A 26,459-nucleotide genomic window follows, 5' to 3' on the forward strand; every position below is an offset into this window, starting at 1 on the left:
TTAAAGACTAGAATGTTGTGTTTGTTAGTAATTCAAGAAAGCCACAGAATACTAAGTGACTGTATGTAAGTAAACTGTGATTTAGTTTCCTTATTTTTTTCTTAAATAAGAGCTGGAGTATGACCTGAAGTATAAAACTACACAGTTATAAGTGATACTTATTTTCAGAGACTGAGATTTAACGTCTGTGCAAGTATGAAACTTGTGGCTGTTTTAGCTGAGTATTTTTCTCCCCTTTCTTTCTTCTCCCTTGCTTTTTTTTGTTGCTGTTGTTATTGTGACTTCAGCATACAGGCAGGTATTTTACATGCAAGTTGGGAAACCTGGGTGGAAGATCCTTGAGTTCAATATATGAGAACTATTATTGCTTATTCTATACCTTCTCTGTCTGCTGGGATGCAATGAATAGTGTGTTTTTTTAACATTGGAATGTGATTTATTTTCACTGTCAGTGTGAAATCATTTAACTTTGGTTCTGCATGTATCAACTACATTCTCTGACTACAGACCAGTAGGCTGTGAATGATGCAAATTGTGCATAATAAAAAAAAAAAGTCATCTCGTATAGTCTTCTAGCAGTGAGGGTTTTTTTTACTGTCTTTAGAGAAATGTGTATGTGACAGTAGCTCACCCTGCCATGGGCATTGCATTCCCAGCAGTACTAAACATTAGCTTCCTGTTTGTTCTTCTAAAAATATACAGCTCTGTGCCCTTAGGTCCAGGCCCTATCTCTTCATAGCTGTAGCTTTCTCCTAGATAACTCATGTTTCTTGTGGGGCAATGTTAGAAGTTAAATGCCAGGCTGACTTGGAATGGGATCAGTCTGCTAGAAGAGCAGTGGCAGTGTCACTCACTGGGTCTGGCAACCCTCTGTCCTGGCTGCATCTGCTGAAGGAAGACAGTAATGAGACAATGGAATACGTTGCCCAAGGAGGTTGTGGATGCCCTATTCCTGGAGGTATTCAAAGCCAGGCTGGATGTGGCTCTGGGCAGCCTGGTCTGGTGGTTGATGACCCTGCACATAGAAGGGGGTTGAAACTACATGATCATTGTGGTCCTTTTCAACCCAAGCCGTTCTGTGATTCTGATTTTCTCTGCTCTCTGGGAGGATGCTGTAGCCTTAAGGAGGAAACTAATGAGAAAGCTTGAGAGAAGGAATATGGGGAAGAAATAAAAGAAAACCAAACTTTGCTCATAATGATGTGAAGCACTGTGCAAATGACACTGAGATATCTCTTTCCTACCTCTTTTTAGTTTAAAGCCATTCTAATCCTATCACTATGTTCCCTGATAAAGAGCACCTCTCCAGCTTTCCTGTAGGCCTCCGTCTGGTATGGAAAGTCAAAAAAGTCTCCCAGGAACCTTTTCTTCTCCAGGCTGAGTAAGCCTGGAAGCAGGAAGAGTGCAGCACAGGAAAGATGAATTTTCAGGGCATGACTGGATGTACCATTCACTCTCTGAATGATTCTACTGAGAACAGAGCCTCTTTTTGCTAGTCACAGATTAACTGGCTAAAGAGCACCGGATTATCAGCTAGTTCTAAAAATGAACTGATGCATCTTTCTGGTTACAGCGTTAAAGACTGCTTCTAAGTGAAGGTGAGGAGTCAGTGTTATGAGCATCTTTGTGATACCTCATCTTGCCTCTCCTTGTCTATTTTCAGTTTGTTCATCTGTGCTTGGGTGCTGAGATATGACATAAAAGTACTGGAGTAGGAAATGATTTTTTTTTTTTCTCTTCTAAGCTGTCCTAATTCATAATTATTATATGCCTGATCTGCCTTTGTATTTTTTTTTCTTGAAACATTTCTCATGCTTTAATGTGCTGTGAGGTGCTTCTGTTTTTTTCCCACGGCTTGCTGTGAACTCTGTGTAGTCCATGTGTGTTCATTATAGAAACTTTTCATCTGGATTACAAGATATATTTTTAATACTGCTTTCTCTCCAAACTGCTGGTAAGACTTATGGGTTGGTGATATTTTTCATTCTATTTTTTGAGCCTTTGACATATTTGAGAAAATGGCAGCTAATTGCATATTTTAGCAGCAGATCTTTTGGCTCCTACAAAACTGCTCTGCAGATGTTCCTTAGGGGTTCCTGTGATGATTTTTCCAGTCCAGAGCTGTAGACTGCATATGTGGGTGTCTTGTACTCCTACACTAGGGATGACTTCCATTTTCTTTCATTGAAGCACACAAGAATTGCCTTTATGTTTTGTTTAAAGTGTTCTTGAATGAATTCAAAGACAACTTTGAATGTGAACACTTAAAGCTAACTCAAAATATCAGAAGTTAGGGATTTTTTTAGACTGGAAAAAGATGTTCCTTATTAAAATGTAAGTTCAGTTTGCTGATTACTTTAACCAATGCCTTAAGCAGTGATCAGATCAGAGTGTTTTTGATCTCAGTATTTTGCTCTAATGCTTTTGATTGTCACTGTTTGCAGTCTAGCAAATGCGTCGCTGCAAATGTGACATGGTGTGTCCACAATATCAGTTGTGACCATTGAAGATGCTTCAATTAATGGCTGTCTAAAACTTCACATTACAAAAGAAAGCTTACCAGGAATAATGACATAGAATAACATGTAACTTATATGAGAAGCTTAGTGTGAATCTAAACCACTAGTAAATCACTAAACCAATAATTTACTTGTTCATTTTTGTGTATCAAAAAATTTGAGATGAGTGAGCTTTTCACCGTGATAACTGCAATGTAAGTAAATCATTTGGTGTCTACTGGACACACAGTTTTGTCATGTCTTGTGTTTTTTCCCCAGTTCCTTTTATAGGTAGTCCTGTTTCCATCTCTGCTAAGCTCAGGATCTGATACCTATAAAGAGGTGTCTCATTTGGAATTCTTACTACTAGCTAAACCACAGATCTAATAGTCTCCTCTGCTTTTCAGTCCTGCTTTGTTCCCCATGTGTATGTCACTTGTTCCTGAGCTGTTACACTGATTGAAAGCACGGCATTAAGCAGAAGGTTAGGGAGGGTTGGAGATGTTATTTCTAATTAACACAATTATAAGTTAATGCTAAACCAGTCAGTAGAACAAAGAATCACTGTCATTAGTGTGAAGCAAATCTAATTTGCAGTGCTGTGTTTTGGCAACTACAGTCTGCCCTTTCAAGGAGCTGTTAGGCTACATTTGTTCTGGAGGAAGTACTGATCCACTGAGGATCTGTCCTTAGGTATTTTAAGTTTTATCTACAGAATATTATCTAATACTCTAAAACTTCAAAACTGGATAAAATGTTTGCTTTTCATTCTGTGAAACAAACTGCCACTGTGTAGAGGTCTTAAGCTACAAGCTTGGTTTGGTGACTGAGCACTCTCTGTTCTTCACATGAGAGATGGTGAATCCAACCAACCTGTCAAGAGTAATTAATTGGTGAAGAGACTTGATCTGCAGACCCTGGCTATTGTATACCTTTCTGTCCACAGGACTATGAGCTTTTCTAGAGGCCAATAACTAAGTCCCTTTGTTATGCTGCAGTAACAAAGGAACTCTATTTAAATTGGGAATGCAGCCACAAATCTGGATCTCATTAGCCTCAGAAAACCTGTGGAGAAAAAAATGATAATTTTCAATGGGAAAACACAGTTGCTGCAAAGTAACTACTCTGCTCTGTCAGCTGGGAGTGAGGTTGGAATGTGAGGGCTGAGGAGTTCCCAGGGCATCCTGAATACTATTGGCATCAGTGACACTGGAGACAGGGCAGATGTGAATAGGGCACTATATTGTCCTTGGAGAGAAAACAAGGCAGCACCTATCCTGCAGCTGAGCTTATAGAGACCCTTAACAGCTTAGATGGCCAGTGTGGGTGTGTTTGATACATAGAATACACTACTGTGTAGAGCACTCAGCTTTCTGCAGCTATTGCATTTCTTTTCTTTCCATTTCTGGATCATATGTGGTTGCATGTGGGTTAACTTTTTTAAAAAATAATTACCTGTATGCTCCAAGTGAGATCTAATGTAAACTGTGACTTTGCTAGCAGCAAAGACTCAACAGGTCCAGTTGTCTTGGTGAACTTGTTCACTGGTTCTTAACCAGGTGGCTGTGTAATTGGATGCTTCTGTTGATGAAATATAGGAGGCATCTACTTTAGTGCTTCTTTCTTTAATTCCCCCCCCCCCCCCCCCCAACATGACAGCAAAGCTGGCAGGAGTGGAGAAGAAAGAATGAGGGGTGGCAGATAGGCACTACTGCAGGGAAGCAGATCTGCAGTCACTACAGCACCCATTAATATGAAGAGCACCTTGACTACTCCTGGACTCCCTTGGTTCTCCCTGAAGAAGTATTTCACCTAATTCACCTAATCTCCTTCTGTGCCTATTGTTACTAGAGAAGAAAAGGGAAAACATCGCTTTGAACTTCAGAACAGTAATGCTGCGTAAGAAGCATTGACTCATGACTTTATTTACTGTGAGATGTTCAAAATATGAAACAATCCCTACTTGGTGCAGCTGGCACCGTAGAGCTCAGCACCTACTGGCACTCCGGCTGACTTTTCTTTGTAGAGCATCTTGTTTTGCACAGCTTCTCTGATGCTGACAAAAGCAGCAATGCCTGTGAGGCTTTACTGGGACCTGGGGCTGAGCTGCCATTTTTGCAGTTGGAGGTGTAAGCGGAGAAGTAGTTCATTCGACAGAGCTCTGCTCGGCTCTTACAGCAACCTAGCTTGCTCATCAGCAGAAAGAAATCTCTTTGGAATGCTTTAGTGAAAATTGCATACAGAAACGGGTTTGCGCAGGAATTGACTGGGTAAAATAAAACCAGCAGAATCTTGGAGTTTGTCACTGTGATGAGAGGCACCTTAAAGGCAGCAGATATGGCAAAGAAGGAGATGGGGGCCATGCAGGTAAAATCTGTGAAGATCAGTACGGCCATTCTCTTGGCAATCTTGGTATCTTTATTGGCAGCTACCAGCTCAGGGTTCTGCACAGCGATGTATATCTTGATGTAACAAGCGCAAATGACAATGAAGGCTGCAACGTTGAGCACTAAGATCAGCAATATGTAGGCTTGGGAAAGCCCTGTTTCAATATCCATGGGCAAACAGATGCTGACCTTCATGTAGCTGCTGACCCCCAGCAGCGGCAGCACCGCTATCAGGATGGAGAACACCCAGCCACCAAGCATGATGGGCACGGCGTGCCGCAGCCGTAGCTTTCGGTCCAGCTGCATGGCGTAGGTGATGGTATGCCACCTTTCTATGGTGATCACTGTTAGTGTGTACACGGAGAGCTCACTTGCAAACACAGTGAAAAAGCCAGCAGTGCTGCAGCCGCTGCCTGTTTGCCAGTCTATGGCGTGGTTGTAGTACTGCCCGCTCGTCTGAACATCCACCGAAGCAATGAGCAGCAAGTAAACCCCCATGCAAAAATCAGCAAAGGAGAGGTTGCACATGAGGAAGCGAGGAACCGTGAGCTTGTAGTGGCTGGTTATGAGGACGAGGAGCACAATGAAGTTGCCAGCGATGGCAAGGATGTTTATGAACCAGATCACAACCCTGAGAAAGCTGTATCCCAGGATGTCTTCACAGGGGTTAAAAGCATCTGGTTCTGGAGTACACGTCAGTACCTTGGGCTGACAGAAGTCATACTCAAAGTCAAAGCCAGTCGTTTCATCCTCATAAAAAACAGTTGAGTAGCCATAAGGAAAGGTTTCTTCACCTGTTCCAAGTGGGTACATGTGCTTTTCTGCTGGCCACAGCGATGTGTTGATAGAAGCATCTCTGTAACTATTAAAATAACAACCCACCCAAATAGAAGTGAGCTATCTGTTACATGTTGCTTGCACTCTTTATAAGATACAACAGATGACAGTTGTTTTAAAGCACTTTCTGTATTTGTTTCTGAGTGTTTACAAGCATCAGAGCCCCTGTAAGGATGCTTTTTGCTGGTGGTAGTAAACTTGGGTTGAGGTTACATCCACAGAAATGCTTTCTTACCCAGCTTACCTATTTGTAAGCACTTTATCTTGACTGCTTTGTAATTGAGCCATCTTTCTCAGTATGCCAGTAGACTGCAGTTCAAATCCTAGTAACACTTGAATGGATGGATCGTAGATTTTATGTGTATGGGTTTATCAGATTGTTATAGAGACTAAAATAACTGAAGGATTTTGGTTCTGCTCCCTTGCCTCCCCTAGGAAACACTCAACAAAGTCCTGAGACTACATGTGGCTTGAAAAGTGCTGAGAAACTTGATTGCAGCGTTATAAAGTGAGGAGTGCATCATTAACTTGATAAGAGTATGGCAACAGCTAGGAATACATGAAATTTTGACTGGAAAAATGCCTAACTGTAAATGTTTTAGGTGTTCTAAAGTGATCTCTTATCTCCAGGTCATCTATAAACCTATCAAAGTGTCAGTAAGCCTATCACAGAAGAAACATTTTAAAAGCAGGTGCTGTCCCCTCTGATTCCCTGCCAGAATAGCTACCAGTATCACAGTAATCACAACTGTGAGTGTTTGGTGGGCACTCAGTCTTTGATGTGAGACGTGGAAAACATCCCTATTGAGGACAGTGGTTTAGAGAAGTCAGAGGTTTAGGATAACTGAAATACATGCTTAACCTTCTGCAGTTCTTGAAGCCTGTATGTTAATCTCTTTCTTTCTGGAGCAGGTTTGTAACTGGCAGATAAAGCTGGGCTGCTTTTCAGCTGTTCTTGTTAAGTAAATTGCCAAACTTGTTACCTTAACTCTTCTTTCATGAAAAATTGCCCAATATCTTACTTTTGCTTTTCTGGCTTAAACTGGAAGAGCGGTGAATGTTTGATTTATTAATAAAAAATAATTGTGATTTTTCTGAGAGACCATGTAAACATGCTACCATGTGCAAGTTCTCCTTGTAATAAGAACTCTGGGTTTTCAGTCAGTTTCTGTTGTGGTTCCTAAGCTTTAGAATTTGCAGCCTTTTAGCCTAAGAATCATAACCCTGTGTTCATCTGGATCCCAATGAATCAATCACATTTCAGCTGTACTGCATGTGTTGGCATTTTGTTTTTCAAGACTTTGTTATGATTTGACTTCATGGTTAAAGAGAAGCCTTCAGGTCTCCCATTTAGCAAGGGGGGTGTGAATATTTGCAAATCCTTCAACTCATCCATGAAATAACATTTGCAGGGCTTGTGATATCCAACACTGCTAACCCACCAGTTTTGATATCAGACTTTTTCATCATCCCACTGGATGCAGCTCATACAGAACTGCAGGGTGATATGAAAAGATATCTCAGAAGAGGTATGCAAACTGCATGGGCTGACCAAATTTCTAAGTCAGGGATACTCTTTGTGCCATTTTCTATTAGCACAAATGATGACATTGCAGACTTCTAATTATTTGATCTATAGGCAAAACATATTAACAATGGCAGCTCTTTGATTCAGTCAAACTCCTGCAGTTGTCTCTGAAAACTCTCCAGGTAGCCCTTAAGTTTGTTAAGTCACTGTTTTGAAAGCATTTCAAGAATTTAGAAGAGAAGCTGTAGTGAGGGAGGCCCATGGAATTGTGTTTGGTGTTTTTTCCCCTTTTGAACATAAAAATCACAAATCTTGGTTTAGTGATAGTAAAATTACCACTGTGCCACTTGTAAGGGTGACTAAATTAACCAAAAAAGAAGGCATGGTGTTTTGGAAAAAGCATACACGTAGCAAGAGGGGAGTCCATATTTGCTATTTCCAGCCTCTGTATGCGGTACTTACTATATTTCACTAGTTGTTTTCCTCACTATGTTTTCACACTGTTTGGAGAAGTTGTCAAAAATGGAAAGCAAGGAATTTTGCCTGAAATAAGAAGGAAAAGAAAGTTGAGTTTCAATCTGGATTTTGACCAAATTCTCATCTTCTTTGCAAGTGATCTTCACAGGCATGTAAGGTGAGCTGGAATTGGCAGTGCAGATACTCATGCAGGACTTTGAAAGCTGGGGTAGGAAAGCTTAAAATGTTCTGACAGCGTACGATACCATATGAGGTTGTCCTTCATCTCAGTTGTTTATGAGGTACTCATTATACTGAAATAACTTGAGCTGTTGGGGATCTGCAGGTAGATATTTCATGCTGAAAGAAAAGCTATTTGAAAAGTACGCATTGCAAGACCATATATTTGGGAAGACTTTGGTTTTGAGGCTTTAAAGGTATGGGCTAAATACTGTGTACTCTTAAGAGAATGAGACACCTGGAAACTTACAGAAAGTTTTACTTATAACAAGAGAAATTAAGTTTCAAGATGCCAATCTAAGCACCATTGTAATGCTTATCAATAATGGGATGGCAACAAAAGTTGCTATAGCATGCTTTTTTTTCCGCCCACATTCAGTCCAGTGCAGGAAAGTTTTATGGACTGAATGCTACCATCCATCTCTCTTACATGGCTCATGACACACTCAAATCTCAAGAATATTTGGTTTGAAGACTGTATTTGCCTTAAGACGTGCCTGGTCAGATATATTTAAGACCATGCCACCATGATCATCTGGTGCGGTTTATAGGTGATAAGGAATGGGATGTAAGGAGGGAGGGGAAGTAAAAACAGAAAATATATGGGGCGGGTGACAGAGTTCAAGGAGGTACGAGGAGACAGCAATAGAAATACTTGACTGTGAGGTCTTTCCTTAACTCCTGCAGAAGTAGGAACCACTTATTAAGATGAAGAGAAAGCAGATCATCACCACCTATTCTATGCTGAAGGATGGGATTATATTCCTGCCTTGCAGCACAGTCCTGATGCGATGGTATCAAGTCATGTTGATCAGGTGTCCCACAAACAGCTGCTTAGTACATCTTTTCTGTAGGCCTTATCTGGGGTAGGTGAGAAGTGTGGAATTCTCCTAACTTCAACTAAACTCTTTAGGATTTGCTTTGGCTGACTACAGCCAACTGAGAGTTGAAGAAAAGATGGTGAGAAATTAGCTCCAGCTATCCCATATTGACTCATACAAATCAGTGGATGGAAGTTGCTCTGTGTGTCAGTTTCCAATTGTGAATTGTGGAGAACAACCCTGTCTACTATCATCTGAAAGGTACTAAGCTGAATAACCCAGCTACAAGGTTATCGTAGCACTTGCATTAAATATGCTGCATAACTAAAATTGCAAGGTTTTTTTGTTCGTTTTTTTTTTAGGACAAAGTGCTATTGATGTAAATATACCTTCCAAGTGCTGGAAAGATATCCAGACTGCTACTTTATTGAGATATCAAGAAAAATGTAAGTTTTCAGCAAACTTAATGTAATATCTTGGCGGGCTGATCCTAGACCCAGGATGTGAGAAATTTCTCTTTCCATAAGAGTGGAAATACCTCTCCTGGATTCAGTAGAGATCTGTTGCTTAGAGTGAAGTTTTGCTGCATTCCACAGTTTCCTTGCCCCTGAAAGAAGGGTACGTCTACCCAACCAGGACAGGCCAGCTGAACACAGTAGAACTGCCATTTTGGAGTTTCTGAAGTCCTGCAATACAACAGCATGACATTTGGACTTACTTTTCTGTCTTCAGGTTTCGAAAAGCACAGCAGTGGCTGGGGTAGGTCAGAACAGCTTCCAGCAGATTGGTGAATTTATCCAGAGGTGGCAGTCTCTTCAGTGAGTATGATGACACTGCGTTGAGGACCTGGATGGCCTCCAGCCCATAGCTAGGCAAGGACTCCAGTGCCGTTGAAGAAATGTCCCTGAAAAACCAAAAGAGTGCTTTCATTTCCTTTCATACAAATATAAGCCTCACCAAAGCATGAAGATAAATTGCAGTAGTGACTCAGTATCCATCTCAGAGATGTACTCTGTGATGCTGCAGAGTCCTTCCCTGCAACCCAGGAGCCCCAGGCAGGCTAGGAGCTGGTTTTAGCGTGGTGAAAATCAAAACCCACTGTGCTGGGGTTCGTTCTAGGTGTTTCAACTAATGCACTGATTGAATATTTTATCAAAACCCACAATAGAATCCACTTGTTTTTGCCAGGACTAACTTCAGTATTTTGGCTTAGTAACTTTAGGAAAGGCCATGTATAGGATCAAACATTTCAGAGTTAGGCCATTAAACATGGAAAAATAAAAGGCTACAACTATGTGAGTGTTGCTAGTAAGGCTATGCAATGCAAAGCACCAGGGAAAGGAATACAATGGCACGTGTGGCACAGAGTGTTATTTACAGAGCCACTCATTGGCTTTATTGCATGTAGTTACAACCAGTGTAGCCCTTAGTATGAACTTGATGAATGAAGCATAAGGATGCTAATAATGTTTTGTTCAGCACTGGCTTATAGCTTGTTGTCAACCAGTTCACTTTCATAACCAGATTCTAAAATAGTGCATTGTAAGAACATGCTCATCCTACCGAAATACAACTTATTCTGCAGTGCCAGGATATACAGTGCAGAGATAGGATCAGTAGGCTCTGACACAAATACAACTAAAATCACCTGGATACCTAAGGGGCAGAGGTCAATGCCAAGGCTAAAACTGGCTGTAAGTTTATTTGTCATGATGCAGGCTGAGCTTTGTGCCCTGCAATTTCATGGCACCTCATTGATATGTTTCTATTTTACATGTATGTGATAGCAGATCAAACATGCTGCCCACTAGCATTACACAGTTCATATGGGATGTCTACAAAACCAGGTAAAGAGTGGCTTGATGCTTACAGGACGTCTGGCCCGGTGGCCCCTCTCAGGGCATCATTGTGTATCCGCCTCAGGTTTTTGTTGTCCTTCAGAATCCTGTGGGGTCAAACGTCAGGTCTTTACATCTGCCTTTGAAATACCTCCTTCCAATCTATCTCCACTCAAGCTTCCTCCCATTATTCCAGCATCTGGTCTGAGATAGCTTATATTTCTTATGCCGCTCCTTCCATTGATGCCATCAGGCTGCTAGCATCTACTTTTAATTCTGATTGTTTCCAATTTCTTCTGATTTAAACAAGGAACAGCAACTCTGGTTCCTTTGCAGCAGGACCCGTGTACACAAATGCAGCAAAAGTTTTGCCAAACCACAGGGTTAGGCCCAAAGCATGCATGATTGATTTAGAAACTACTGACACATCCCAGTTTAAAATGCAGTTTCCTGAATTTGCTCTACACGTTTACGCTTTCCACCCTGCTGCTGACTTCAGGAGTGTATTGTCTGGATGAAAGGTTGGAGCAGGTGATCCCTGAGGTCTCTTCCAACCTGATCTTGTCTATGGTTCTATATGACATACTCACAATTGATTTAGCTTGGTCCCATTGAAGGCATGGCTGTGGATATCTTCAAATCCATTTTTATAGAGTTTGCTGAGGGTTAACAAAAATGCATAAATTCAAGAAAAAATAAGATTGTTATTTTACTACAAGTTTTAAATCTTAATGCTGTACTCAATTATTATATTGTCTGGTTTATAAAGAATATAGATACCTATAGTATAACTGACATTAGCTCAGAAATTGTCATAAAATTGAAGTTTAAATTCCCTGAACACCTTCCTGTTCAGCATTCAAAAAATCATCTTCTTATGTGCAGATTCTCCTTGCTCTGTGGATCTCTGTGCCCACCTTGGGATGAGACCCAGAAACAAGATGTGATTCTAGGTAGGGCCTTGGCCCTGGGACAACAACCTGCAGGCAGAAGACCTGGATTTTGTGGTTTAAGCACGTACAGATGCAAGGCTCGTAGAAGTGTAGTGTGAAAAGCAATTGTGAAGTCCAGAGGGTGCTGCTGAATTGCATGTTCTCTGTGGACATATATCTTCCAAGAGCCCAAGAGGGCAGTGCAGAGAGGTAGGAAAAAGCCTTGCATCATCCAGTGGTCAGCAAGCCCTGACCTGTGCCATGGATGCCTTGCCCAGGGACACTAGCTGCCAGCCCAAGGTTTTTGATTCCCACACTGGGGCCAGATATTAAAAAGTTGGACCATGCCACACCTGCAGTCCAGGATCTTCCTTCATTAAGCTATCTAACTTATGGGTATGATTTCATGGAGAAAGAGTTGTGATATAGGTTAATGTTTCCAGTATCACTTGTATATAATCATTTATATATAATGTTCTTTAATATTAAGCCCTAACATAAAATTTGGTGCCTTTTGTGGAGGACTCTTTATCTCTCCAAGTTTTACTTTTCATTTTCCATTTGTTTTTGGGGCATCAGAAATGGGCTGTGAACCTGCTCCTGAGAAAAGCTGGGCAGTGCCTGGCTACATTTGATATGAGTCTGTGTTGGCACAATGCTGAAATTAACAATTTCCTTAAAAAACACAGCCACGTTTATAGTATCGATCCCCATCCTCATGTGGCACGAACAGCCTGAATTAGCTGTTTGAAATGCAAAGTATCAGCACAGGCTGAATTTACACCCTCACAAATTACTCGTGTTTCACCAAACCATGCTGCAACAATTCAAATTATTTCAGCTAATTGCAGTTAATTCCATGGGGTGGAGTTACAGTGTAGCTCTGCAATTAGGAAGTTGCTGATAAGGTAATTCTTTTCTCTCCCATCACAAAAGGACAGGAGAAAAGCTGTTGTTGGTTGTTTCCTGACTGTGAGTTAGACTTTGTTCCATTTAATAGTTTAGGAATACAGTAGAATTTCTGACACGTTCATTTTTTTTGCACCATTCACAGAATCATAATTTTGCTGAAGTTATTTTGTGAATTGATCGGTAGGAAGGAGGCCCACAAGATGAAATGATGCTGTAAGCTAAGCCATTGCTCCCCTTTAATACCACATGGTGGTTGTTTTTGGTCATATTTATGTATAGCTCCCCTATCAGTTTCTGAATACACCAAATCTGTGTTGAAGATATGAAGGCCCTAACCCAGCCAGCTGCGAAGCCAAGAACATTTGCTGGCACGAATATTTATGGAGTGTTGCACAGAAGTTTGGCTTTATGTGCTTATAGAGCCGTGTTTGTGCCTCATGGCCAGGGATGGGGCTGCTGCTGCCATCTATGGAGGTATTCAAGCAATGTGTAAGTAGTACCAAGGGACATGGTTTAGTGGGGAAATATTGGACTGGGTGATCTTGGAGGTCTTTTCCAACCTTAGTGATTCTATGATTCTGGCCCTCCTTGGGTGGAGCATCTCACCTGGCATTAAACCCACTCATCTCACAGGTGGCTGTAGCATGCTAGAAGAAAAGCCTTGGTATGGAGACAGTACAGACATATGGGGCTTAATTTCAAGATTCTTTTCCAAGTGAGGCTGCTCTGCTGGAACAACAGTATTACCCTCACAGAAGGAGCTGGGACTGCTTTACTCACAGTGTCAGCGATTCATTGCTCATCCCCTGGAAGGCATTTTGTGGTATGGTTGTCATATGCAGGTTGTCACACAGCTCCCTTTGGGTGGGAAAAAGAAGTTACCTGCCAGAGGTACGGGAGCAAGATGGGATGATTCACAGGTGGGGAGGGGTGGGCCTTCACTTACAAAATAAAATGAGCTTCTGAGGAGAAGATCTGCGTCAAGTCTGGGAATTCTATTATTCCGGTGTTACAGATGCTCCTAGAGGAAAGCACAATTTACAGGAGGGAAGGTTAACAGGCTGGTTGCAAGGAGAGGCCAACCCCAAAGGTACGAATGTAACAGTATGTTAAAATGAATGGTAAACATAATTTTTAATTAGTTCTAACAGTGCTTTTAAGATCTGTGAAAACCACATATAGCATTCTCAAGCAGCATCCTGGAGAAGCAACATATTTCCACATTAAGGGTACAGAAGATGTCTTAGTTACCCCTTTTGTATCTCATCGGAATGAAAGTTTTACTCTTATAAGCACTTAACAGAGCTCATTAACAGACTTTGATATTGTTTTATCCATTGCTGCTCTGCCTTACGTTAGTTTATTTTCTTGCCTTTTAAAAGACTTTACTGCTGGTAAGCTGCATATTAAGGCTATTTTAAATGATATATGAACTTTTGATGTGCTGCAGTGTGTGAAAAACTTGCTTATAATTTATTTCTGCGATTTGTCCACTTCCTCATAGAAAGAGAAAAAAATAAAACAGAAAAGAAATTAAATACTTTCTTACAGATATTTTAGCCTTGGAAGGTTTCTGAATGCTCCGTCCTCAATGTGCAAAAGATTTTTTGTGTTCAGGATTAATCTGTAATGAGGGAAAGATATGCTAGTGTTATAACTGTTACATACTTGGAAGGACCGAGTGTGGCTGGTGGTTGACCTTGCTGGAGAACTGCCATATGTGGAATGTGATGGAAAGCTCTCAGGATGTGAACAGACATTCTAGAAGTGCACTACAAATGCACTAATAATAATAATAATAATAATAATAATAATAATAATAATAACAAAAGGTTATAATGGCTAGGTAGCTAGAAAAAAAAAAAACAAAAACCAACGGTCTCCTGAGTTTGCATAGCTCACTGCACTGAGTTTTCTTGATTTGATATCCTGGTTGTTGGTGTGGGTTGGTGTTCTCTTGCTTCTTAGGGATCCATGCTGGGCTCACAACAACTTACCGAGAAAGCTTCTGCTTTACCACTGGCATTCTATGCACAGTTAAATAACCTACCAAATTCAGGCCAACCCAGTATTAAGACCTATTGGACTGGATTGTTATTAGGTACAATTTAGGGCGTGTGTTTTAGGAGGAGCCTCACTGGATATGAATACAGCTTGGGACTAGGTGGGAATGCAGGACTTCATTACTTACCTGATGGCCAAATGCACTGACTGCTGTTTTGTAACTTACTCTTCTATATCTACATACACAATGAGATATCATTAGCATTAATAACCTGAGTCTCCAGGCTGCCAAAGATGAGCAAACCCTAACTGAGCAGCTGTGAGGTCGTTTAGCATATGAATTTGCAAGGAGAGTTCAAAGCCAAGAGCTGCACTGAACACACTGCCCCTGCTCTTCCAATGAAAATGGCCTTGACTGCAGCTTAGACAACAAGCCTTCGCAGCATGAGACCTGCAGAGTGTTCAGGATTCAAACAGGTTTTCCTGCTACTCTCCTGCAGCTCTGTAATAGTCTTTCTTAGCTTTCTTCTTTTGGCAGACAGGCAGATGATGAGCTATGCATAACTTGTAGGTGAATGCATCAGCTCAATCTTTTATTTCTTACTTAAACCCACCACTGATTCTAGTGGAAATCTGACCCAGTAGGAGGTGGACAAATCTGTCTCCTGCTTCTTTGAACAAGTATCTTGCTCTGATGGAATTCACATAAGTGGGAAAAAAAAATCCCATGAATTTGTCCTCGTTCAGTTGCGCTGTAGTTGAAACACTCACTGATCATGCTGTGGGGAAGAACGCAGTGATGAGGTATTGAATCAAATTTATAGTTCCCAATTTCACTAAATATTTCAGAGCATTCTCCTAGCAATTGCTTTAAATCACATGCTCTCTCAGATGCCTGTGCTAGGCAGGTCAAGTTTAAAATTAGTACATGTTCTGTTTGAGTAATATTTCAGTGCTCGAAAGAAGAGCTGCATACTAAGCATATTCAAATACTTGGTTTTGAAAACTGCATCTACAAAAAGGAAGATTTTGTTTTCTTATTGACTGATTTCTCTGCTTAGAAAGCTCAGCACTGTGGTAGAAGTAAACACAGAGTTCCAATCGTGTCATTGAGGTACTGAAAGGAACTGGGCTTCATATACATAGATGTCTTTGCATGATTCAGATCTCCAAGGCTAGAGCCAACGTAGAGCTTGTTACTTTATACAGCACTTTATACAGAAATGTTAGTCAGCACAGATCTCATCCAAAGCCAATCAGAGTAACATAGGAAGATTTGGCTTAGGGATACTCTTCTGTTGGCTGCTCCTTGATGATCCTGTATCACAAGGTGGATGCCTTTTTTCCACCACGGCTTACATTTCAGACAAAGCAGGAAGGCTGTCGAACGCACTTGCTTCTATTCTCTCTAGGGAGTCACTCTGAGAGATTTCACTGTAATGAAAAAGACAGACACAAAGCAATACATTAACAGAGGAGATAGCAGAAACCAAGTTTCTACTTACATTTGCTTCTTTTGTATGTGGCTGTTTAAGCATCCAATCAATTTTTTGTTGTGCAGCAATGTCCTTGCCTTGCCTCCAAACACTAAGCCAGTAAGGTTCATGAAAGTGCAGTGTTTTGCTGCCTTGGCAAAAGGGTATGGCAACCTTCTGGAGTAAGGATCTCCAGAGCAGCCAATCTCCACTTTCTCAGTACACTGTAGATAAGGCCGTGACTGAAGGCTGAACTAATTCAAATGAAGTCAGCTCAAGTCTATGAGCCTTTTGGTCCCACTTAATGTGTTTGTTTGCATGGACAAGGATGTAGATAATAACTGTATGAAGCCCTGTAAACATAAAGTCGTGGTGATGGTCATCTAATGCACATAAGTACAAACACAAATTGTTGGACTTAAATGCTGTTTTCATTACATTGTGGAAAGTTGTGGAAGTGGCTTTTTTCCATCATTACACAGACCAACATGACTGTTTTCATAGGCATTACATGATTTTCACATACCAGTGCTCCTGTTCCACACATACAGTTAAGAATGTTGCATACAGAGAAAAAAAATCACTTTGGTGATGCCTGCCAAATGCCTGCTAGATTAAGTTTCAGAGAGTGACACAAAATTGACTCCTGAAAGTAAATAGTATATATTAATGCATAGAGAGGGGAAAGGTCTTCAGAACAGCATTTTCTCTTGACAGAATTGACTGGAACAGCACAGAAGCTATACTGAAGATTATACCCTGTCAGTAAAGCATAAATACTTTTTCTAAACAACTGGAACATGCCTATAGAATTGGAGTCACTGTTGTCACAGCTCTGAAAGTTATCTTATTTGAAGTGTGATTACAATAAAACAATTCCTATGGATATTAATATAAAAACCCTTAGACCACAATGACCTTTTTTTATTTGAAGTGGCAAAGGGGAGCGCATACCAAAAACTATACGTTCAGTATATTTCCTACAAAAATACTCATGATTTCCTCCATCATCAGAATTCGGTGAGATAGTTATTTTTTTGATAGTGCAATGGTTACTCATGAATAAAAGATGGATGCAGGTCAAGTGGTCTCTTGATGGCCTGATCCAAAGAGACTCAGGGCTTAGCTGCATGCACTGGGTTGGATCAGGGACTATTTGTAGGACTTGAAATAAAAGGCTCTTTCGAGTCCACGCTCTGAATTATGAGACCCCAGATCTCATGGCTCTTCCCTGAGATCCTTCCTCCTCTCCACTGGCTTTCCATTTACATATGTCTAAAAAAGTTATGACTGTGCCAATAATTTATCATTTGATTTGCAGCTGGTGATGAGTTGCCAAATTGATGATTTAGAGATTTTCAATTTAAAAATATGCATTTTTCAAAGTAACACTGAATCTCAATAAAACTGTGTAGTGCTGTATAGATTTACGTCAGACAAACACATTGATTTCTGTGCTGTTAATTTTGAGAGATGTATTAAAAGGACACAAGTCGATTCTCTTACGGAAGAGAAAAATGTCAATGAACAAAACGGCCTCTTGAAGAATGGGTTATGCATGCAGTCTGGGAAAAATTAGGAGCAAATCATATAGGTAGGAGACAGTCATTAGATTTAAGTTGATCTCCCATCTAAAAATGCTAAGTGCTTATTACTCATTAAGAAGCAAGTGAATGCAAGATGCAGTGCCATTAGCTCAAACTGTAATGCTCTGTTCTAATTGAACAGACATGGACATAGGTTAGGTTTAGTTTTTCTACACAGAGCTGCAGAAACACAAAAGTTTATAATTTGGCTGAAACTGTTTAACCAGTGAGCACTAAAAGTGAAACCAGTCCAACTGAGGATTTAGGCATTTGCATCACCCTTATCCTTCAATTCTTTGTCTTTGTGAATGCACTGTGAAAGGGTTTCTTATATTCTCTTTTTGTCTCCTGGAAAATAGCTGTTTTAACATCTAATGTGTATTTTAATATCTGATATACTATAGTTTTTATAGATGAAGAAGACAAGTTTGAAATGTGCACCTAGAATAGTAGTAGGTGGCATTATCTGTGCTGCTGCTTTTAGTTACTGGGGGGATTGCTTCTGAATTGCACAGGTGCATCATTTGCCTTTCAATGAATACTTTATACAGATAAAACAAAAAGTAATGGAGAATCAAACTTGCCATCTTTTAGTTGGAATAATGACTGAGATAAGGGTGGGACTGGTCAGCCCAACCTTCTGGTTGAGCCCTTGCTATAAAACTGATGCAAAGTTAAGCAAGGAGAAGCAATGCCAATCTGATGTACAAAGTTGCCATGCTTGTAAATGGTAATAGCCAAGAAAGGGTTCAGTCCTATAGATCCTCTTCCATGCTTATGTCTCAGTGCAAAACAGCAAAAAAAGAGTCTTATTTGAGCACTACAGAACTGTATAATCACAGAATACCACAGCTATCATTGCAGAGATAACATTTTATGATAGCTTTCTTCCTCCTTTGTCAGTCAAAAATGCCTTTCATCAGTTATCTAGCTGTATCTAGTTCTCTCCAAGGTGATTAATGTTTCATTACATGATCTGTTAAACCCCTGTCAAAAAGCAATACCTTCTCAAATCATGTTTTAAAGATTGTTGACGAGAGATGACTGGTATATAAGAACAGCTTATTCTTTCCTAGAGTGTGTGGGTAGCTTTTTTTCTTTTCTATGAATGCATTTTTTAGCAACACATTTTTATTTTTTTATTTTATTTTACAATAATGTAAATAGAGACTTCTGTTTTTGTTTTGTTAAAACTTCTAGCAAGACATTATAAAGAGTCTATGGAAAATGTTGCCAACTTACATGATGAAGGCATCTCGAAGTCCTTCGAATGCGTGTGATGGGATCACTTTCACAGGAAGGTGAGTGAATGACCTGAGAAAGGAGCAGAAAGGGTTTTAAGGCAGGGGATTTCCTTATTTACAGCCTGAGCACAATAAAGCAAAGGGCCCCTTTATTTTACCTGCATATCTTTGTACATCTGGGGCCTGACCCACCTACCATTGATCCTAGTGAAACAAATGTGAGGGCTACTGGCTCAGTTCTTTAATAGCAAATTTGAGATGAGTATGGTCAAATCAATAATAATCATAAACTATTAAACAAATGTATAACCTGATGGAAATGGGCTGCTATATTCACAGTCAAGTGAAGCTACGGGCTATTTAAGGTTGTTTCCTTTGGAATAAGTGGCTTTCACATAAGGCTATACAACATTTGTTTCAGGTCTCACTTGCTGTGTGTGCAAGTGCTAAAGGAGATCTGAGTTTAGCCTGATGTTTTAATTATTTACATTAAATTGCAGCAGACTGATTTGCCGATTAAAAGCAAGTGTGCGTTTCCCTTTTTAATTCTTTAATTACACTCACTGAGATGTTAATGGTCCTGTGGGAGACAGATCTGCATTTTACCATCCTGCTCTGCATCTGAACTGTGGTGCCAATTCATACAGCCATGGCCATGCTCTCCCTGATAATAGCCACAGGAAAATATTTAACATACTTCAGGACATTATCTCTGTGCAAACAGATAATTGCTCTCTTTTGTTTTTTAAATTACAGATAGCTAGACAGGGACATCTGCTTGCCATCCTCAAAAACTTGCTGTCAGGGTTTTTTGAAATGTTCCCTTGCTATTCATAAAACCTATTTTTTGTTTTTGTTATTGTTGTCATAATTCTTTGTATAAAGACAATTTAAAATGTTTAAGAACTTTACTGGACAATTTGGTGGATAAGGAATTGGTTGAAAGGTCACAGCCAGAGGGTTGTGGTCAATGGCTCTATGTTCGGGTGGAGATTGGTGATGAGCAGGGTCCCCCAGGGGTCCATTTTGGGACTGTACTCCTTAACATCTTTATCAGTGACATAAACAATGGGATTGTGTGCACCCTCAGCAAGTTTGCTGATGACACCAAGCTGCCTGGTCAGATGGTACAGCAGAAGGAAGATGTCATCCAGAGGGACCTTGAGGTTCAACATAGCAAAGTGCAAGGCTTTGCACTTGGATCAGAGTAATCCCAGATATGAACACAGACAGGAAGAACTCCTTGGGAGCAGCCCTGTGGAGGACTTAGGGTATGGTAGATGAAAAGCAGTATGGGCTAGCAGTGTGTGCTTGCAGCCCAGAAGACCAATGGTATCCTGGGCTCCATCGGAAGAAGAGTGGCAGCAGGGACAGAGAGGCGATCATCCATCTCTACTCTGCCCTCGTGAGGCCCCATCTGAAATACTGCATCCAAGTCTGGGGCGCCCAGCATAGCAAGGGTGTGGAGCTGCTTGAGAGCATCCCAAGGAGGGCCACAGTGATGCTCAGTGGGCTGGCGCACATCTTTGGAGACATGCTGAGAAAGCTGGGTTTGCTCAGCCTGGAGAAGAGAAGGCTATGTGAAGACTATTATAGCCTTCCAATATTTTAAGGGAGATTAAAAACAGGAGAGAAGTCAACTTTTTTACATGGGTAGATTCTATCCTAAAGGAAGGGAGTTTTAGATGTCAGTGGCACATTTTTCACTGAGAGAGAAGTGAGGTGCTGGAACAGGCTGCCCAGAGAGGTAGGGGATGCCTGGACCCTGGAGGTGTTTAAGGCTGGGTAGGGTGGGCCCTGGGCAATCTGACCTAATACTTGATGTAGTGGCTGGCAACCCTGCCTGCAACAGGGGGTTGGAACTTGATGATCCTTGAGGTCCCTTCCTACCCAATCCATCCTATGATTTACACACTATCGTGGCAGGCTGTCACACGTATGTAATGTTTGGGGTTAAATCAGTCTAGATGTGTTATGGAGACTGGTACCAATTCCTTGCTGCAATACAACATGATCTTTAGCAAGTCACTTCTTTTCTTTTCACCCTGATTTCCTGCAAGTAAAACAGGTAGGGGAACAGTGCTATAAGAATATGGATGTTTTTGACGCTACTGGGATTGGGCTCCACCTGTCCCTGCACAGATGCTGCCATACTGTGATGTGTGTGAGCACACATTATTTGCCCTGAGGGAACAGAGATTTGCAGAGAATCCTGCAGTAGGGATCAACAGGCTGAGCCAACAGGAAGGTACCTTTGGGAAGGAGCAAAAAGTAGGAGATGAGAAATTGCAGCTGTGGCAGCCAGAACCTCTTCAGAGCTGTACCATCAGCTAGGGCTGCTTGGAAAACAGAACATACCTATTTGTGACAATGTCTGCACACACACAAAAAAAGGCAAAAAAACCCCATAGTGCCTGTCCCCCCACATGCAGAAAGCCTCTGGGACAGTGCTCCTGGCTTTGCCACCACACTGATGAGCTGAATTCAAGGTGGGATGAACCAGCACTTTGGTAGGTACTGTAGTTAAATTGCATGAAAGCACTTAATCCATTCTGTATTTATAGTTAATTTTGTTTTGAATTCTTGCAAGTTCACTTTGATAGCTGAAACTGTGAACTCATCTGCGTTGGTATTACCTTGACTCATTAAGCATCTCACATAACAGCAAGCACAAAGGAAAAAGGCAATTTGGACTTCCCTCTTAATCCTTGTAACAGTGATGTAGCACACAGAGAGTGTTCTGCATTGACAAGGATCTTCCGTTCACAAAAAGGTGAAAAACGCTTTCAGACTTTTCTGCTTTAGTTTTTCTGCTTGCATCTCAAACCCTGTCTGTGCTAAGCGAAACAAATTCATTTAGATAGCTCTTTCCATACCCCAGACACTCTGGAGAAGATCCTTTAGCTGCTGAGCAAAATCCAGCGGTGTGTGTGTATAAACATTTAAGTTAGCAGAGTTTGGCTGTTTGGTGCAGCCTTAATTCTGCCCAAAGCCCAGAGTAAAGCAAGGCCTCTGCTGGGCCTCTGCTGTTGAGCGTGACTGATGTTGGTAGCACAGAATGAAAGTCAAGCAGATGCTGGCAGGAATTATATATCGATTTATTTTGGATAGCACTCAGAGTGTGATGCTCAGATGTGACCAGTGATTCATCTCAGAGCTGGAGAAGCTGCTGACAGAAAGAACAAACTGGGTTTTATAAAGCTTTCATACCTGCAGCTTTCTCAACTGACTTGTATGGCCTTTGAAAGGAGGACTGCATCCCTTTTAATGCATGTTACCAGCACTAGTTTGAAAGAGTCCTGTTAGTTAAAGGATGAGAACTTTTGTACTTTTAAGAAAAGCCAGTCAGTTTCTTTCATGTTTAATACACAATAATTCATGGGTACTTGCTCATTGCATTCAGTGGCTGGCAATATTGTGACTTCAGATAACCATGAGGTGTTTTATCCTTGGCATCCAGATGAGGTGCACAGAAAGGAGCAGGGAGCCAGCCAGCCTGCTGGGCACTGAGCAGTGCCTCACACTGGGTTTTCTAGGCAGCTAGGCATGAAATTGCCAGGCTAAATACATGTGTCTAAACACCATGTGGCATGCAACCACATAGGGTTATCCATATTTCTAATGCCACAGAGGTGAACTGACAAGGTGGATTTTTGCTGAGTGACAAACATTTTATTCTGTGGTGTTCTTGATCTTAACTCAGAAGAATTGAGAGTATTTATTGAAAATCAGACTGAAAACTCACCATTTTCCCAGGACTTTTATCAGCTTCTGGGTGCAATGCAAATTATGGACACTGATTATTAAAGTCCTGCAGACCAGGCATTGTCTACCTGCAATGGGAGCTAAGATGCTGCATATACCTCACAAACAGCCAAAGAGTACATTCAGGTGATGATGGGTGACACGTTATATCCTACCAAAGACATTTTGGCCTTGAAACTAAATTCCAGTATCAGTCCCTACAAAGCCAAATATGCCCCGGTGAAGACATGACAGAGACATCCACTTGTTCAGCTCTTGGCCCAGAGCTTTGGGTTGGGTGCCTGGCACTCACCGTGTGCTGCTCACTGTAATGCAGAAGCCCTGCACATGGGGTACACAGCCAGGTGAACCTCACTATAAAAGGGGGCTTTCAAAGGAGCAGAAAGGAATTAAGGATCCGACACCTATTATGGCACAGGAAGAGTTGGGTGCTTCTCCATTTAGACTTTGTATGAAGCACGACTTCTCTGAGGTCTACACAGTGGGACCAATATAAGGAGGTGGGGCACCATACTGGAGCAATCTGGATCAGTGTGGGTTTTTTTTCCCCCAAAATTATAGCAAGTATTTGCAAGTGCTACACTTGGAAAAAGATCTTTAAGGCTCCTCCCAAGCCCTACCAAGCTATGAGTCTACGATACACCACGGCTCCTCTGGTGCAGGTACAAATGTGACACAAGTAAACTTGTGAGGCTTCTTCTCTCATACACAGAGCTGTGCAGGGGGAGAAGAGAGCTAAAGAGAGATTGGTACAGTATGAAAAGACAGAGGCAGTGCAATGAGAAAGCTGGGAAAGACTTCCAATTTAAATGACTGTATGATTCTGTGATGGGTTATATCACGAAAGGGTGGGGGAGAGGGAAAAACAACACCCAAGTGTGCAGATGAAATGGAAGATATTCAGCTCCCAGCAGAGAGCTCTGCACCAAACCCAGGCTCTTCTGGGTGTAAGAGGGCACTTCCAGGAGATGGACATATCTGTGCAACTGCAGATTGAAAGAGTGAGGGATTTTTGTTTGATATCTGGGTATGATATTGACTTTCAGAGGATACTGCAGGGATCAAAATCTCGGTTGAACTCTCATCTGACTGTGTGGCAGATTTCTGCAGCCAGCCTCATAGCTGGACTCTGCAAGCAGCTGCAAAGCTGCTATAACAAAGGTTAAAGAGGAAAACCCTTCTCTTTTCCTTGCCTATCACCCTGCTGATCCAAGTAAAATAAGAGGCTCTAAGACTGTTATCTGTCTCAACCTGGTCACGGAGGTGGGGATGTGGATTTTTTTTGGAGCAGCAGACAGAAAAAAAAAGGAAGAGTACACCAAAAAAGAAAGTGGAAAAACCACACCAGTTTGGAGCTGTTGATAACCTCTCTGGGCTGACTTGATTCCAGAGAGATGTACAGCATCCTAATGAAATGCTAGAGCTCTGCAATGCCTCTCTTCCCCATATGATGCTGTGTGGGACCCATCCCCTGCCAGCTCCATATGTGATACCAGCACCAGGGCAGAAATGGACTTTGTTGCAGTCACTATGGAGGATACCTCCAGCTCCCATGGGTTGAGCTTTCTCTGACACCACAGGGACATGGGAAGGGACAAACTGAGGACAGAGCTGTATCCAACACCTGAATTCAGGAGAACTAATCAAGTGGCTCTGAACTAACACAACTTGGTGTTTCTTGAGCGTATCAATTCTCAAGCTGGGGAGAAAGGAATGAGCACAGCAGGGATGGTATCATCCCTGGGGAATTTCAAGAGCAAGTCAAATTTACAAACAAACTGCATGAAAATGAAAAAAACCATCAGCTTTGTTTCTGAACAGGGCATAATAAGAAAAATCTCGCTCAGTTCCTGCACAGATAGCACAGCTGCTGTTTCTGGGGTCCTTGGTTATCTGCTGCTCCTCTAATGCCATGTTTTGACGCTGGGGTTGTTTAGATAAGTGCTGTAACCCAACTTGTATACTGCACCACAATGCTCTGATACGTATCATGTACTGGCTCTGCTCTGCCAGCTGGGGAGCTGGGATAGGGTGAGGGAATCCCTATGACTCCCTTTGGGTGGAATCCAACCCTGATTCCCAGAGAAGCGTCAGTCAGGGTGGGACCGCCTTGCAGAGACTAATCGGCCCCCAACCTGTCACCGGCTTGGGCATCCCAAAGGTGCAAAGAGCGCTTCTAGGAGGACCAGGGAACTGCAACTGGGACAGGAGCACAGTCAGGGGATGCTGCGCTTCAGCTCGTAGGGCTCTGGGTTGCACAAGGTCTGGGAGAAACGCGCGCGCGACAAGTCAGGCGGGTTGGCGAGAGACACAGAAGACAGCAGATATTGACCGTTCGATCCCGTTCATACAAAGTTACTCGGGCCACCGCAGTGCGCTGGTACGGGATGCGCAAAGTGACTTTGCCTTCCGCCCCAGCAGGAGAACACAAAAAGTTCAGCCAACCGCATCCGCACCGTTTCTTGCCATCCCCGACCCCACGCCGTTCCGGGCACCCGACTGCCCCAAGTTCCCCACAGGACCCCCCCCAGGGACCCCGCGGTACTTACACACGTGCGGGCGCGGGATGCGCCCCCGGCGGCGGCGTCGGGCAGCGCAGTGCGGGCTGGGTGCAGGCGCAGCGCTGCGGACAGCGGCCGCCCCCCGCGCCGGGCAGCAGAGCGGGCAGCAGCAGCAGCAGCAGCGCGGGCAGCATGCCGGCAGCACCGCGCCTCGCTCTGCTGCTCTCGGCCGCGGCACGCGCCCCGTTCCTCCCGCTCCGCCCCGGGGCGTGCTCGCCCCACACCGCCCGGCCCGCCCGCGGTCGGATCTGCGCTGGGGGATTCCGCCCTCCTCTATTTGAGGAGCTGCGGAAGTGATGCTGTCCCTTCTGGAGGTGTTAACTGGCCAGCGAGAGGCGTTTGCCTGGTGAGGGACCGGAGGGAGGTACCTCGTGGTGCGGGACTCGTTAAGTTTGCGGTTGACACCAAGTTGGGAGGAAGCATCGATCTGCCTGGGGGTAGGGAGGCCCTACATGTGGGGAGGCTGGGTCGCTGGGCTGAGGGTAACTGTGTGAGCTTCAACGAGGCCATAGCCTGAGTCCTGCACTTTTATCACAACCCCACGCATCACTGCTACAAAGTGGCTGGAAAGCTGCACCCAGGAAAAGGATCTGGAGGTGTTAGCTGGCAACTGGCTGAGCATGAGCCAGCCAGCAGTGTGCCCAGTGTGGCCAAGAAGGCCAATGGCATCCTGGGTTGTATCAGAAATAGCGCAGCCAGCAGGAGCAGGGAGGTGATCTACCTCTGTACTTGGCTCTGGTGAGGCTGCTCTCAGTACTGTGTTCGGTGTTGGGCCCTGCACCACAGGGAAGGCATCAAGATCCTGTCTATCCAGAAAGGGATCTGGAACGCAAATGTGATGAGGAGCAGTTGAGGGAACTGGGATTGTTCAGTCTGGAGAAGAAGAGGCTCAGAGAAGAACTTACTGCCCTCTACAGCTGCCTGAAAGGAGTTTGTGGCAAGGTGGGCTTGGCTTATTCTTCCAGGTGACAGCGATAGGACAAGAGGGAATGGCCTCAAGCTGCACCAATGGAGGTTCAGATTGGTATTAGGAAAAATGTCTCCTCAGAAAGATTGGTGGAGTCACTGTCCCTGCATTGTTCAAGAACAATGGAGAAGAAGTACTTGGGGACATGGTTTGTGGGCATAACAGTGCTGGGTTGACAGTTGCACATCATGATCTCAAAGGTCTTTTCCAGCCTTATTGTTTCCATGATTCACAAAGGTCTGTTTGTTTTGTAAGGAACCATTTTTCACATAGCAGTCATTATTGCTGCTGTTATTGTCATTTACTACTACTGCTACTTCTAGAAGTTATAGGAAGAATTCAGGACTCTCTTCATAACAAATGGTGGAGTGACCACAAAGCAAGCTAATTGCTCTCCAGAGGACTTGC

At 42.6% G+C, this 26,459-nt stretch overlaps 1 protein-coding gene and 1 long non-coding RNA gene across 2 annotated transcripts; one reads left to right on the forward strand and one right to left on the reverse strand.

The window, feature by feature from the left end:
* Positions 1 to 28: 28 nt before the first annotated feature.
* On the reverse strand, positions 29 to 25,218 carry LHCGR (luteinizing hormone/choriogonadotropin receptor). The gene is made up of 11 exons (XM_090134757.1): positions 25,073 to 25,218; positions 18,757 to 18,828; positions 15,813 to 15,887; positions 13,999 to 14,073; positions 13,396 to 13,470; positions 13,230 to 13,307; positions 11,196 to 11,264; positions 10,638 to 10,712; positions 9,486 to 9,671; positions 7,713 to 7,793; positions 29 to 5,747 (listed from the first exon to the last, which is right to left on the reverse strand). The coding sequence occupies exons 1-11, from the start codon at positions 25,216 to 25,218 to the stop codon at positions 4,493 to 4,495; spliced, it is 2,187 nt and encodes a 728-aa protein (XP_089990883.1). The 3' UTR covers positions 29 to 4,492.
* Positions 12,871 to 19,736, forward strand: LOC149918841 (uncharacterized). Its single transcript, XR_016463923.1, has 3 exons — positions 12,871 to 13,539; positions 18,715 to 18,815; positions 19,515 to 19,736. It is a non-coding gene; the product is annotated as an uncharacterized LOC149918841 (long non-coding RNA).
* Positions 25,219 to 26,459: the final 1,241 nt, after the last annotated feature.

This window comes from Phasianus colchicus, chromosome 2, assembly GCF_987193195.1.
Source record: "Phasianus colchicus chromosome 2, bPhaCol1.hap1.1, whole genome shotgun sequence".
Classification (NCBI taxonomy): domain Eukaryota; kingdom Metazoa; phylum Chordata; class Aves; order Galliformes; family Phasianidae; genus Phasianus; species Phasianus colchicus.